General features: G+C 36.4%; 1 protein-coding gene across 6 annotated transcripts in view; it reads left to right on the forward strand.

The window, feature by feature from the left end:
* LOC144451877 (uncharacterized) overlaps positions 1-12,155 on the forward strand; it is a 101,591-nt gene extending 89,436 nt beyond the window's left edge. For 5 of the 6 annotated variants that reach the window (XM_078142797.1, XM_078142796.1, XM_078142792.1 and 2 more), the window contains 14 exons: positions 1-20; positions 770-888; positions 1,234-1,359; positions 1,975-2,254; positions 2,771-2,926; positions 3,320-3,522; positions 4,184-4,648; positions 5,361-5,501; positions 6,187-6,456; positions 7,034-7,234; positions 7,540-7,709; positions 8,182-8,432; positions 9,381-9,590; positions 10,110-12,155. The exon at positions 1-20 is cut by the window's left edge and continues 166 nt beyond it. In XM_078142797.1, the coding sequence (XP_077998923.1) occupies positions 1-20; positions 770-888; positions 1,234-1,359; positions 1,975-2,254; positions 2,771-2,926; positions 3,320-3,522; positions 4,184-4,648; positions 5,361-5,501; positions 6,187-6,456; positions 7,034-7,234; positions 7,540-7,709; positions 8,182-8,432; positions 9,381-9,590; positions 10,110-10,177 (2,680 nt within the window). In that variant the 3' untranslated portion in view covers positions 10,178-12,155. The remainder of the gene's footprint in view (positions 21-769; positions 889-1,233; positions 1,360-1,974; positions 2,255-2,770; positions 2,927-3,319; positions 3,523-4,183; positions 4,649-5,360; positions 5,502-6,186; positions 6,457-7,033; positions 7,235-7,539; positions 7,710-8,181; positions 8,433-9,380; positions 9,591-10,109) is intronic. The other variant, XM_078142795.1, reaches the window with a different exon arrangement.
* Positions 12,156-13,633: the final 1,478 nt, after the last annotated feature.

Genomic DNA, 13,633 nt, shown 5'->3' on the forward strand with positions numbered 1-13,633 from the left:
TGGCAGTCAAAAGATTGCTGGTATGTGAAGATGTCAACTATTACTACTAGAAACACTGAAGTAAAACACTTTCTCTATGTGCTACACTCATTTATAGCATTCATATTACGACTAGTAACACTGAAGTAAAACACTTTCTCTATGTGCTACACTCATTTATAGCATTCATATTACTACTAGTAACACTGAAGTAAAGCACTTTCTCTATGTTCTACACTCATTTATAGCATTCATATCAAGTGTAAAAGTATACTGTTTCAATTGGTTTATTTACAAGCCTAGCATGTGGCCTTTCTAATGTGGTCAATTAGCAAATGAAACAATATACTTTTACACTTGATATGAATGCAATAAACGATTGTGGTACATACAGAAAATGCTTTACTTTGGTGTTATAGGTTGTACTTGATATGGATGCTATAAACGATTGTGGTACATACAGAAAATGTTTTACTTTGGTGTTATGGGTTGTAATTTTCTACACTCAGCAAACCAAATATATTCATGAGCGAACAACACTCAAGTCAGAGTGGTCGGTATCAAGAAAATGGATGAAGTACAATATTCAGAAGTTTGAAAACTGATATTTTAGTATAGTATATGTATGGATGTTGTACTTTATAGATGATACCGACATATACATTTATATAGGTGTCGTTATTGAACAACTGGAGAACACAAAACTAACATTTGATAAAGGTGTGCTTTTCTCAAAGTTTATATTTGTTGAAAATGTCAGAAAACATACTTAATTTTTTTTCTTCCACAGTCTTGGAAGAGTCTAAGGCTGGTGTACAGAAAGAAGCAGGTGATCTCCGTGCTAGTTTGCGTGAAGTTGAGAAATCTCGTCTGGAAGCTCGTCGTGAACTCCAGGAACTTCGCAGACAGGTAAGAACCTATTACAAATACGTTATGCGCCATGTTCAGTGTTTGGACATACCAGTAAGTGTTCAAAATGTGCGACACTGCTGTCACTATGTTCTTTACTGTACTGTCATAGGCCCTTAGCAGTGTGACGGGGTAAATTGCTTCAAAGAAAAGCCAAAATGTGAGCAACATATTCACTACTGTCACAGTTCCTGATTCTGTTGACTCGGTAATACTGTGATAGGCATAACACACAATTGTGGTTGTGCATGTACATGCACAGGGGCTTGGGATTGACCATATTTCTTTACGATGATTTTTTTGTTTATTTTTTATTTTACATTTTTGTTTTGTTTTGTTCCTTAGATCAAGACCTTGGAAGGAGACCGTGCCAAGAAGACTAAAGAGATCTGTGACTTGCAAGCTAGAGTGGCTAGAGATGAAGAAATTGCTGAAGATAACCGACGAGAGAACTTTGCTCTGAAACAAAAGGTAATATTATATCATGTGACCGAATATATGAATTGTTGACCACAATAGGGAACTTGCAAACCCGCCATGTTGAATGTTGCATCATGGGAAATGTGACAATAAATACTAATCAATTAGTATTGTAACCAATGTTGATACAATGCTTGTAACCACAAATAATCAATTCATAGTCACCCTGACCTTTGTGGGAGGTTTATTCTATCAGTAGCTCCAGATTAGGTATTTCAATAACCACAGATATCCCATAATCCTTTGTATCTGAGCATGCTCAGTCTGGATTGCAAGTTCCCTATTGGTGTTAATGTCATGCAAGTGACAGTTTTTAGACAGTGTGTTCTTTAAAATGGCCATATAGATGAAGATTGGGTATTTATTTTTTATTTTTTATTTATAAAACAATTTTATCATGGTTTCCTACTTGAAAAACCAATGTGAAACGATATAGACCAAGTCTGTAATTGTAACTCAATACATTGCAAAAGCTTGATAACTGTAAAATGGTTTGTTATTGTACGTGCAATAACAAACTTTTCACACATTTTTGTATTTATATTTGTAAAGTTCTACCAAACAAGCAATGGCATTTTAGCATAGTACTATTTCTCCACCCAACAGGTTGTTGAAACTGAGACAGGGCGTGACGCATCTCGCAAAGACGCACAAAACCTAGCCCGCAAACTGAACGAACTGGATGAGGAACTGAGACTGAAAGAAAAAGACTTCCAGATGGCCCTCGAAGATTCTCGTCTTGCTGAGAGGAAAGCTCAGGACAAGATCCGTGCTCTGGAAATGGGATGCGACAATGCTAACATGGAGATTGGTGAGATGAAACTAAAACTGAGTGGCGCTGAGGGACGTATCAATGGATTGGAGGCTCAACTCGCACAGACTGAAAGTAAGTTTTTTGGGGGTGACTGAGTACACTTTACTTAATATGTAGATGCAAGTCATAAGTATAGTTTCAGCCTATCGTCAGACAGTTGCCAGTATGGTTATCTACTGGTATGTATTGAATTTGAGATAGGTACCACTAAGTTATTTGATGGCTAGCGACTAAAACACAAACTGTAACATATCCCTTGTACTTTGGCAAGCAATGCAATGACTGTGTCTCGAAGAGGTAATTTTCATGGTCTTGCTTTTTGTAACTTACAGAACAGTTCAGTTTTGTAATTCTCACAAACCATGTCATTGTTTTTTGTTGGCGCAAGGTTTGTCTCGCATGATGCCATAAAGAGAGTTGTGATTTTACGACATTGGATTTTGTATCTCTTCAAAATGTTCGTCAAAACCAAATTCCCCTTACTTTCAAATTAAAAAAAACGAAAACCTCAACATTTTCTCGTTCAATATATGTTCTATTGTTAAGTGAATCTTCAACTTAGAAGCTACTTTCCACTTTCCATTTTAGGCAACAAACGTGAAGTTGAATTCAAGCTTGGAAGCATGCATTCCACCCTGCGTCGTACTCTCGGCATCGGTACTGGAGCTCGTTCTCCAAGTCCACCACCATTCCGTGCCCGTAGCCCAAGTCCACGTCGCCGTGCCCGCTCACCACCAACCAAAGGTAAGCACGAATTTTATGCTAGCATCACTGCACGTGGTTTATTATTTGTTTATTATTTTCTTTGCGTATTGTTTTCTGCATTGATTGCTGTGTTTACTATTTTGTTGCAATTTTTTGTTCTTTCAAATTCATTTATTTTTGTGTGTAATCATGTTCACACAGCATTTACCATGACCATATTGAAACAATGAAGCAACTAAAATTTGCATAACTGATTTGCATATTGCAGTGTTTCTAACAGCAAATTCATGATCTCTTTTTTTTTCTTTCTCACCTACCATCCTTCCATTTTCCACCTTCAAACCATGTGTGTGCCGTGTTTTTTGCCGTGTGGTGTGTATTTTTTTGCGGTTTTCCTTTCCCTGTGTGGCAAATAATCATACAAACTGGCAGGCTATGACAGCATGTATACTACTACTACAGATGGCCGTGGTAGTCCCATCCCTCGTACTGGCTCCCCTGACAGATCCCACAGCCCAACAAGAAGTCTGTCGCCAACACGTCTAGAACAAATGGTGGCCGATATTGACCCAGAGACCGTCCGTATTGCTCTTAGAGATTTCGCCCAACAACTGAAGACCAGCGATAGAGAAAGGGTGAGTATGGTGGTGTAAATTCAAAACTAAGGATTACCTGAACAAATATTTGTCAAAATCTCTTCATTTCGAAACATTTTAACTTTATTAGTATTTCAGTACAAAAACAGATTGAATCTTTGATCGGTTTCATACCACAACCTTTTTCAAACGGTTTTAACCTCAAAACTTTCTGAAAAAGGCTTATTTTAGCATATATCATTCTTCTTGACAGATATTGTCAAAATGAATGTTATTTTATATTGTTAAGATTCAACTTTATTTCATAAGATTTCAAAATGAGACTCTTCATATATGATAAATAGTTCTTCTCACACAATAAAGTTTTATTTACTTGCCAGTAATATTTCACCAGTTCAGGTTGAATGGCTTTGTCAAACTGTTTGTTTGCTGCTTCACATCTCCACAATCAGTGATAAGAACCAGTTTCAGGAATATAGTCCTTACATAAAAATGAATTTCAGTTTGTTTTGATAAAAATACACTCTTCGGAGCCATACACATAGATTTGTATAAATGTAATTCTTTCGAAACTTAGTACAGTGTAATTTCAGTGCCATAGAAAATATGGCTGCATATTTGGTGTATCAAGTAATTAAAAAATTTACCCAGTCATGAGATGAACAGATTTTTTGATATTACCTTGTTATCTTTTCATCAGGATGATGCCCATGGAAGAATACGTTCTCTTCAAGATGAGATGCGTGAGATGGAAGACGACCGTAGCCGAATTGAGAACCGTCTCCAACAAGTACAGAAGGCACTTGGTGAAACTGAAGAAGGTAAACGTGGAGCTGATGGCCGTTTGAGCAGTGCACAGACCGCCCTCATGCTGCAGGAAGAAACTATCCGTCGTAACGACCGTGAAAAGAGAGGCCTGTTGGAGAAGGTTCACACACTTGAACGTAGTCTACAGTCAGCTGAAGTCGACAAGCGTGCTCTCCAGGACAGACTCAATAAACTCAAGCAAGCTGAAGCGAAGTCAGAAACCGATAAACGTCAACTACGTGAAACTCTAGAGGCCGCTGACAACAGAGCTACTCAACTAGAGTTGAAACGCCGTGCCTTGGAAGGTGACCTGCAACGTATGCAATTGTCTCTGAATGACAAAGTCACTGAGACCCAGGTAAGTTACACCATAATGTTTCACAAAAAGCATTGTATTGTGCAATTTTGCTTTTCTTGCAATAATTAGGCACGTTATATTTATACTTAAATACTTAAAAAAAAGTATGAGTTTCGCATTAGATAAAACCAGTAACCTCGCCAAGAACTCAAACATCCTCAACCTTAAAGGGGAACGCTACTCCAGGAAATCCAGACATTTCCATAAACTATGAGCTCTTGAGAGTCATGTCACAATTTGACATCACCTACAATTACTACAATCACATCTCTCTGATGTTTTGTCTCTATATGGTATCTTTGCTCTGGGCTAATGCATCATGGGAGTCAGCAGAAATAAAATATTCATGGTTGAACAATGAATATTCATGAGATGTTTTACACTGAAGGGTATAAGCACTTAGAAATCTTTTGAGTTCAGTGGCATTTTTAGTTCAAATTGACATTCACTGTATTATACACATATATTGTGAATCACTCATTGATTAGCACAAGTAAATTTTGAAACTGTTCTGCTGTAAAAAATTACTACATTAAAAATAAATTGTCATAAATGGCAAAAAATGAATTCACTTTCTGTGGTAGATAAACAAAGGCATAATCCTGTCCAGAGAGAACATTTTTCTTGTTTCACATTTCTCAGTCGCAAATTTTGAATTTCTTGTTGCAAATTCTGATTACATGTATTTATAAATCTCCACTATTTTTGACAGGTATTACAAGATCGTATCGACTCCTTGGTTCGTCAAATCCAAGACCTGGAAAGTAAGAACACCTCACTTCAACTAACTGTAGACAGAATGAGCCTCAGCTTAGCTAAGACAGAAGAAGGAGAAAGCCAACTCAAAGACAAGGTAAATAGCAACTTTAAAGGCAGAGCTGGCTACCCCTTGTGGTTGTCGTTAGCAACTTGACATCCTAATCTTGAATAATTAAGCGTAATGAATAGTAACGGTTTCTCAGTACGAGTAACGAACAAACCTCAGAATGATCAAGTGTTGTCCAAAATTGTATACACCATGTATAAATATCAACTTTCTGTAACCACACATTCCCAGGACATTCACGTCCACACATACCAAATGTATTAACAGTTCATTGTTGTCATGGATTTTCATAGAGGAATCTTTGTGTTGTTCACTGTACGTATTCAAGTTTGATACTCACCCCCACAAAGTTAGGGGACCTTTTATACCCCACTGTCTTGCCTTTAAAGGCACACACTTTGAGAATTTATTGTTTTCCGCATTTGTTGTGGTTGATTGGAAAGGCAACACGCTACTGTATATTAGTTTATCTCTTTTCCTTAGTAAACAGAAACGTCTAATCAAGATAACGTTTGTGTTTGGTTGCTAAAACAGCGTTATGCTCTTAACTAATTCTGCAAGGAATGACAGTCTGTTCAAATTTTCAGTTTGCCATAAGATCTAGTTTATGCATGTCCCCTTGGTAGCTGCTATGCACAGGTTTGACTATATCATATTTGTTACTGCATGAAAACTTTGCACAGACATTAAAATAATTTTGTAATCTAAACAGGTACAGTCCCTGTCTATGTCTTTGACTGAACAAGATTCTACTGGCAAAGAAATGCAGGACCGTATCGCACAGCTGCAACATGCCCTGACTAGCAGTGAACATGATCGCCGTGTGCTACAGGAACGTTTGGACGGAGCCAGACTGGCAGCCTCTGAATCTAAGAAACAGAATCATCAGTTGATGGAACGTGTGCAGATACTACAGAATGAACAGAGTGATAGTGATGTCAACAGAATGGACTTGGAAGCACAACTCCGTAATGCCCAACAGGTGAGTTACCATGCCAACCCAAATTATTTCACCCTCACTCGCAATCAGAAATGCAATCCTACTGTGACTGTCAACATCTGTCAAACTTACATCTTTGTATATTGCAAGATGCCACTATACTAATGTAGTGGTTTCGGTTTATGTCTGTGTTAACTTCCCGATAGTTGATCAGACAACGTTGTATATACTACTCTGGCAATCAAGGTCTCACTTTAAGAAGATAGACACAAACTTATGCTATTGTTGGGGGCTTCAGTGTGGTAGATTAGTGGGGGTAGCAGTGCCAATGGATATCTGGGTTTCATTATTCTGTAACCAAGATGGTATTCAAGATAAGTCTCCAAAAATGAACGCTGGAGATCATGGAAGTTAAAAAGAATGCACCATACTGTGAACACAATTAAGCCAATGTCTATTCAATAGTTTATGTAAACATTGTCGCAACAATAGTTTTAGTTTGTGTTTATAACCGAGACCCCAACTGCCAGAGTAGTAAATCGTTACAGATATTCAACTCTCAATTTTGTTGTAAATTTTCCCTGCAATGTTCTAACTTTTACGATCTTTATTGTTACAGCTTATCAAGCAACGCCAGGATGCTGAAGAAGACGCCATGGCTCGCATGCATAGACTACAAGAAGAGAAGAGAAATTTCCAGGAGAGAGTTACCACTCTACAGCGTGCATATGCACATTTGGAGGCTGAGAAGAGAGATCTAGAACGTAGCTCTGGTAGACTGGAGAAGGACAAAACAGCTCTGAAGAAAACATTGGACAAGGTAAGGGTGTTCTTTTTTCGTGTTCATTTTGCAAACAGTTGTAGGCTCAAATGTTGATCGTTACATGAAAATATCACCGATACTAAAGCACCGATACTATTTAGCTGTATCGAAGCTGTAGACATAGTGAATTACGAACTGACCTGTTTTGTTTTCGTCATCATCATGTGAAAAGATACATCTTCCACTGTAGTGCTGATATTTTTCTTCGACCACAAATAACATCACTGTTATCAACACTTGTTACGCTTGAACACCTCCCTCAGTGTTGACATTAATGTATCTTTCTTTTTTTATGATAAAAGGTTGAACGTGAAAAGATGCGCACTGAGGAAGAAGCTTTGAGAGTTTCTGTTGACAGGGGTGCATTAGATCGTTCTTTATCATCACTGGAAACAGAGAATAATGAGTTACAACGTCAAATCCAGAACATGCAAGCCTCTTTAGCTGAGACTGAACAACAGCATGCCCAAAGGTTAGTTGCAATACGTAGAATTGATATAGAAGAGTTTAGACATATGGTTTGTAGAACTCCATGTGCATAGATTTTTATACTGTCGTTTAATTAAATTTTAAATCTTTATTTTCACAATTAGATGAACTTTGTTTATGATGATTATCATAGGGTCACCTTTTCAATCGTGTAAGTAGGGGCTACCTTCACAATCTTGTAGGACTACCGCAACAATCTTATAGAGGTTACCTTTACAATCCTTTAGGGCCACCTTCACTATCTGCCAGGGCGACTTTCACAATCTTGTAGGGTCATTCATAATTTTGTAGGGCTACCCTCACATCTTGTAGGGGCTATCTTCACAATCATTTAGGGCTACCCTCACAATGTTTCGGTTATCTCTACTGTTTTATAGACAAAAGCAGTTTATTTGACAAAGACTATGAAGCCGATATTTAATTTCTCTACCAAATTTCTCATTCCGTTTTTTTAGACTAATTGATTTGACAACACGCCATCGTCAAGAAACTGAAATGGAAGTCGAACGTCTAAAGACAGCTCAGATGCAGGCCGAAAGAACACTAGAAGCTCGTGAACGTGCTCACAGACAACGCGTCAAGGGGCTAGAAGAACAGAACAACACACTTAAAGATCAACTCTCAACCGAGATCCGTAAACGTCAACAGTTCATCTCTCGAAGCGCCAAAAGTAGTGACGACATGCGTGACCTACGCAGTATCCTGAGTAAGTAGAAGTGACATCCGTGTCAAGAAAGTCGGGAAGTGTGTTGAAGTCTGCTGACGAAAAAGATAAAAAAAAAAAACCTTGTTATGTTAGGAAGCATTGTCAATAGTTAATTTGTAATATTACTCTTCGCCAAGAAATGTAATTTGTAAAATAGAAGCTCAAAGATGTACATACATACAAAATTGATAGAACATACCTTGTGTAACATAAGCTTTCACTTCACTACACTACACAGAAACACACATAACACATTGAAGTATACAGCAGCTGAGCGTATTGGCCAAAGTTGGGATTGAATTCTGTCTTTGGAAAAAAACAAAACTTATTTTCTAACCACTGTTAACAAAGTAAAGCTAACACTGTAACAGAGACAAGTTATAAGTAAAGAAATCCTGAACTCCCATGATCCCTAATCTTTTGATTACCTAATTTTTGCTGAGGTTTCAGAACCCAAGTAACAGAGCATGAAGCTAACGTAATTCCTTTTTTTTTTTGTTAATTTTTACCTAAATTCATTTTTTGAACCCCGGTAAAACCCGGGTCAATAAATTTACCAACTCTCTACCCTTAGTAGAACCTAGCAAAAGTACCTTTATTTTCTGTAAATTTTTACCGTAATTTTTTTGTCGGAACCCTGGTATACCCTGTGAAGAATTCCCTGGTTGATAGATTCACCCTCATGTTACCCTCAAAAGGAACACTTTTTGTAATCATCATGTTAGTCATTGTTGCCATGGTAATCTGTACATTGTACCCAATTGTCCTGTAAGCTCGTATCTTGTCTTTTCTGTCATCTTCTATTTCATCATTTCTGTCATCTTCGCTCTGATTGTTGTGTCTTAACGCTAACAGTAAACTGTCTGTGTTAATTTCCTGTGGACTAGAACTAATTGGGGCTTGTGCTCTCATTCTCTCTCTCTCTCTCACACATTTTGTACTACCTAGACGAGTCCTTGGACACTGTGGCTCGCAACCCTTCTCTAGATCCGTTGCTGTTGGAGCACGAAACTAGGAAGCTGGATGAATCATTGGGTTACATAACCGGCGGTCATTCTCCACCAACCAGTTTGTCATCCAGTCCATCAATGAAACGCCGTACTAGAAGTAGCTCCCCAATGCGTTTCGGTCATCAGTACGCTTCCACTCCTCTCTCAGGTACTAAAATCGATGCATGATCTATCTTCATTAAATCTTACTTTTTAAAAGTAAAGTAACATTTTTTTCTTTCTCGTTCATATCACATACGAATCTCTCACTTTTTTTGGGTGACGACAAAATTAAAAAAAAAAAAACGAAATTGTGAATTTGCCCAAAGAAGAACGATCAGTTCTGTTTTGAAACAAATCACATGTTTGTAGAACGCTGATTCTGATTGGTTAATAAACAAAGCAATGATCAATTGACCTCTGTGTAAACCAATCATAGAGTGTCTTATATCTGTCTTTGACCTGAGCTTATAAAGGTTGTTCTGTTCGTCATGATGAGAAAAAAGGCAAAATATTTTTTATTTGAAATGGTTTCAAAGTTTTTGGTTATTTTTTTTGACCAGTAACAGTGTCATCATAGGTTTGACTTTAAATGCTAACAGCCTCTGTATTATTTTCCTGTAAAAATTAATTCTGTGTGTACTTCTAACTCTAACAAAGTCTCCCTCACTCTATATTTTTCTCGTAGGTGCCAAATCACCAGGCAGAAGAAGCGGTCCTAGCCCAATTCACTCAGCTCGCTCTTACAAGCAATAGAACAGAATTATTTTTTTTGTAACAAAAAATGAGTGAAAAACTTCCAAACTTAACATCAATATTATATGGTGCTGAATTTTTATATTATGACCGAGACAGGAAATCCTCAAAAAAACGCTGCAAGTTACGAAATAAAAAAAAATAAATCCACCTGTTTTACTGAAATATCTAAAAAAGCCCTGGTTATCTTGGGTGGTATCAAGTTATCGTCACGTGAAGTTATACACTTATTGTGTACCTAGTATATAGATTATCTGTTTGTTTTTTTGTTTTCTGTTTGATTTAATCGTTATTTTATTTTGATTGTAAAAATGGCAGAACTGGCAACCAACCGTTCAATAATTCTTTTGTGATATTGTTACATAATATTACTCCAGGACAGTATTACGAGACAAACTTACTGTAGTCCAAGTTGAAAATAAGAAAAAGCATCAACGCCTAAAGACTACTCACGCCGCTGTGAGTTGGTCGCGTCATCATACCACGTAGTCAGATTTGCGAAAACTAGATGGGCAACTACTTACTGCATCTACTTTCATTTTAGTTAACTTTTGATGTGTGCGTTTGTTTGTTTGTTTGTTCATGACTATTGCTTAAGTTCAAGTTCTAAGCAACCTGTTGTTCTTTTTTTGTTTACTAACCACAGAAACCTGGTGTTTCCTGGTTAATAGAAAAATTGGCATGGCTTTACCTCTTGTGTAATTTTATTGTAATATTTGTAAAATTTGTAGTTGATTTTATGAACAGATTTGTAATTTAGCTTGTCTACTCACCCCTCTTCACTACAACTTTGGTATGGTCCTATTGTTTTACACAATGGGTCAGTCAATTTGACAGGTAAACGGGGGAAGAGACAGTAGCAGGTTTGTCTAGGATAGTTTCCACAGATATACTTTGAGTTGACTTATTTTGAAGTCACTTAAGTATTTTTATACTCAGAAAAAAACCAAAGTTTAAACATATCCTGTACGTAATATGTATACAGTGTAAAAAATTGTAGTAATTTTATCCTTCTAGTATCTGGTGGTATTTTTATGATTGGTAGGTTTTGATTTTCAACTTTTGGTGTCGTACCCTGGAAACGGAGTGAAACTATATTTCTACGAACGCATAAAAGTGTCCAAGTATCGCATAAATATGAGCGATAGCTCAGGCTACTGAAATTTTAACCGATACATTTCGACACAACTTTTATCGAAGATCTACCATTTTATGTATATCTGGAAACCGTCTAAAAATCTGTTAACATTACAAAAGAGTTGTAGTTGCTCCAGAAAATATATTTTTTTGCGTTCAGAAAAAAACCGCCCCATTCCAGAGGTTAACCATTTATGTAGATTTTTCCTGTGATATAAATATATATATGTACATTGTAGTGCAAATGTAACTAACCAATCAAATTGGTCCCGTATTAAGTGGAATCTGAATACAATTATATCTCAATGCCGTCCACACTCAAAATTAAGATTGAAATTACGGAGAGATTCTATAGGACAATTTTATGATACACATGTATTATTACTTATGGTGATTTTGTAAATTGTTAAATTCACAACTCATTTGATTCCTAAATTATGATCCTGATGTTATTATACTATATTCAGGAGTGGTAGACTCGTGGGTACAGACTTTCACTGTAAATTTGTACTGCACCCAGAAGGTTGCAAATTGCATGATAACCACACTGATTATTAGCAGTAATCACGTCTGTCAATGATCAGCTTGGGGTAAATAGCATAACATGTGATTATTTGCTGAATTGTAATGTAAAGAAACGCCAATAATTTTGCAGACATATAATCATCAATTTGTAGGATCTGGTGTGAAAAAAAGCAGTATTTTTTTTCTCTTATTTTGGCTGTGTCTGTAGTGTGCAGTATTGCGCTAATGCCACATAATGTACTATTAAAATGTAATTATTTGTGGATAAGATTTATTTCACCTCTGTGTATGGATTATGAATGAAATGAAATAAAGAATGCACTGTTTGCTTTAAGTCTACTTGATCTAGCTTGTGGTTTGATTGCGTATATGAGTGGGGAAAATAGAATGACCTGTATTATGCAAATAGTCTCATGAATATGCATATATTATGAATATGCAAATATATTATGGATTGTGGTTTGATTGAGTGTATGGGTGAATAAACAGAATGACCTGTATTATGCAAATAGTTTCGTGAATATGCATATATTAGAATGAATATGCAAATATGTTATGGATATGTCATTTGAGTGTATGGGTGAATAAACAGAATGACCTGTACTATGCAAATTGTCTCATGAATATTCATATATTATGTGCAAATACGTTATGGATATGTGGTTTGAGTATGAGTGAATAAACAATGACCTGTACTATGCAAATAGTCTCATGAATATGCATATATTATGAATATGCAAATACGCTATGGATATGTGGTTTGATTGAATGTATGGGTGAATAAACAGAATGACCTGTACTATGCAAATAGTGTCATGAATATGCATACATTATGAATATGTAAATACCTTCTGGATATGTGGTTTGATTGAGTGTATGGGTGAATAAACAGGATGACCTGTACTATGCAAACCGCTCATAAATATGCATATATTACGAATATGGAAATACGTTATGGATAATTGGTTTGATATTGAGTGTATGAGCAAGGAAACAATGATCTGTATTATGCAAATGATCTTATAAATATGCATATGGTATTAGAAATGTGCAATTACGGTATAAACATGTAGTTTATTGAGTGTACGAGTGAGGAACCAATTGCCTGTATTATCCAAATAATCTCATGGTAATGCATATATTATGAATATGCAAATACGTTATAAATATAAATATGTGTGTTAACTGTAAGAGTCAGGAAACGATGACCTATATATGCATATATTGGTACGAATATGTAAATGAATTATTAAGAAAATTGAAGTGGTGTTATGAATCGAGTGGCTGTCGTTGAGTTTACGTTATTGAAAATTGAATTTCACTGGAAATAGTTTAAGCTGAGAACTCCCTGGGTCAGGCTTAGTCCTTCAATTGACTGTAAGATCAATATCGATCGAAAAGTATTTATAACACATCAGACTTTCAAACCATCGTGCTGTTCAGTGGTTTCAAAAAGGATTGATCCCCACCACATACCAGATGTGTCGTCACTGCAATCTGGCCAACCTTATCGGTCTTCTGATGTATCGATGAGGGCGCCCTGATATGACGTATCATACAGACTAGGTGTTCGTGGGTAAACAGTTCAAACTATTTATTGGATTGTCAACAAAGTGTCAATTCATTTATTAGTAAATACAACAACTGAAAAGTCGAAAAAGATAACCAAAACAAATGCAATTTGATGTTTGTTTGTATGTTAGTTCATTTCATTTAGAATAAAAAAAGTCGCAAGAAAATAAATTCATTCAAGTGTAGCATTAGACTGTAAAGATACGTCATGTTGTTCAGACC

Source organism: Glandiceps talaboti, chromosome 21 (assembly GCF_964340395.1).
Source record: "Glandiceps talaboti chromosome 21, keGlaTala1.1, whole genome shotgun sequence".
Lineage (NCBI taxonomy): Eukaryota > Metazoa > Hemichordata > Enteropneusta > Spengelidae > Glandiceps > Glandiceps talaboti.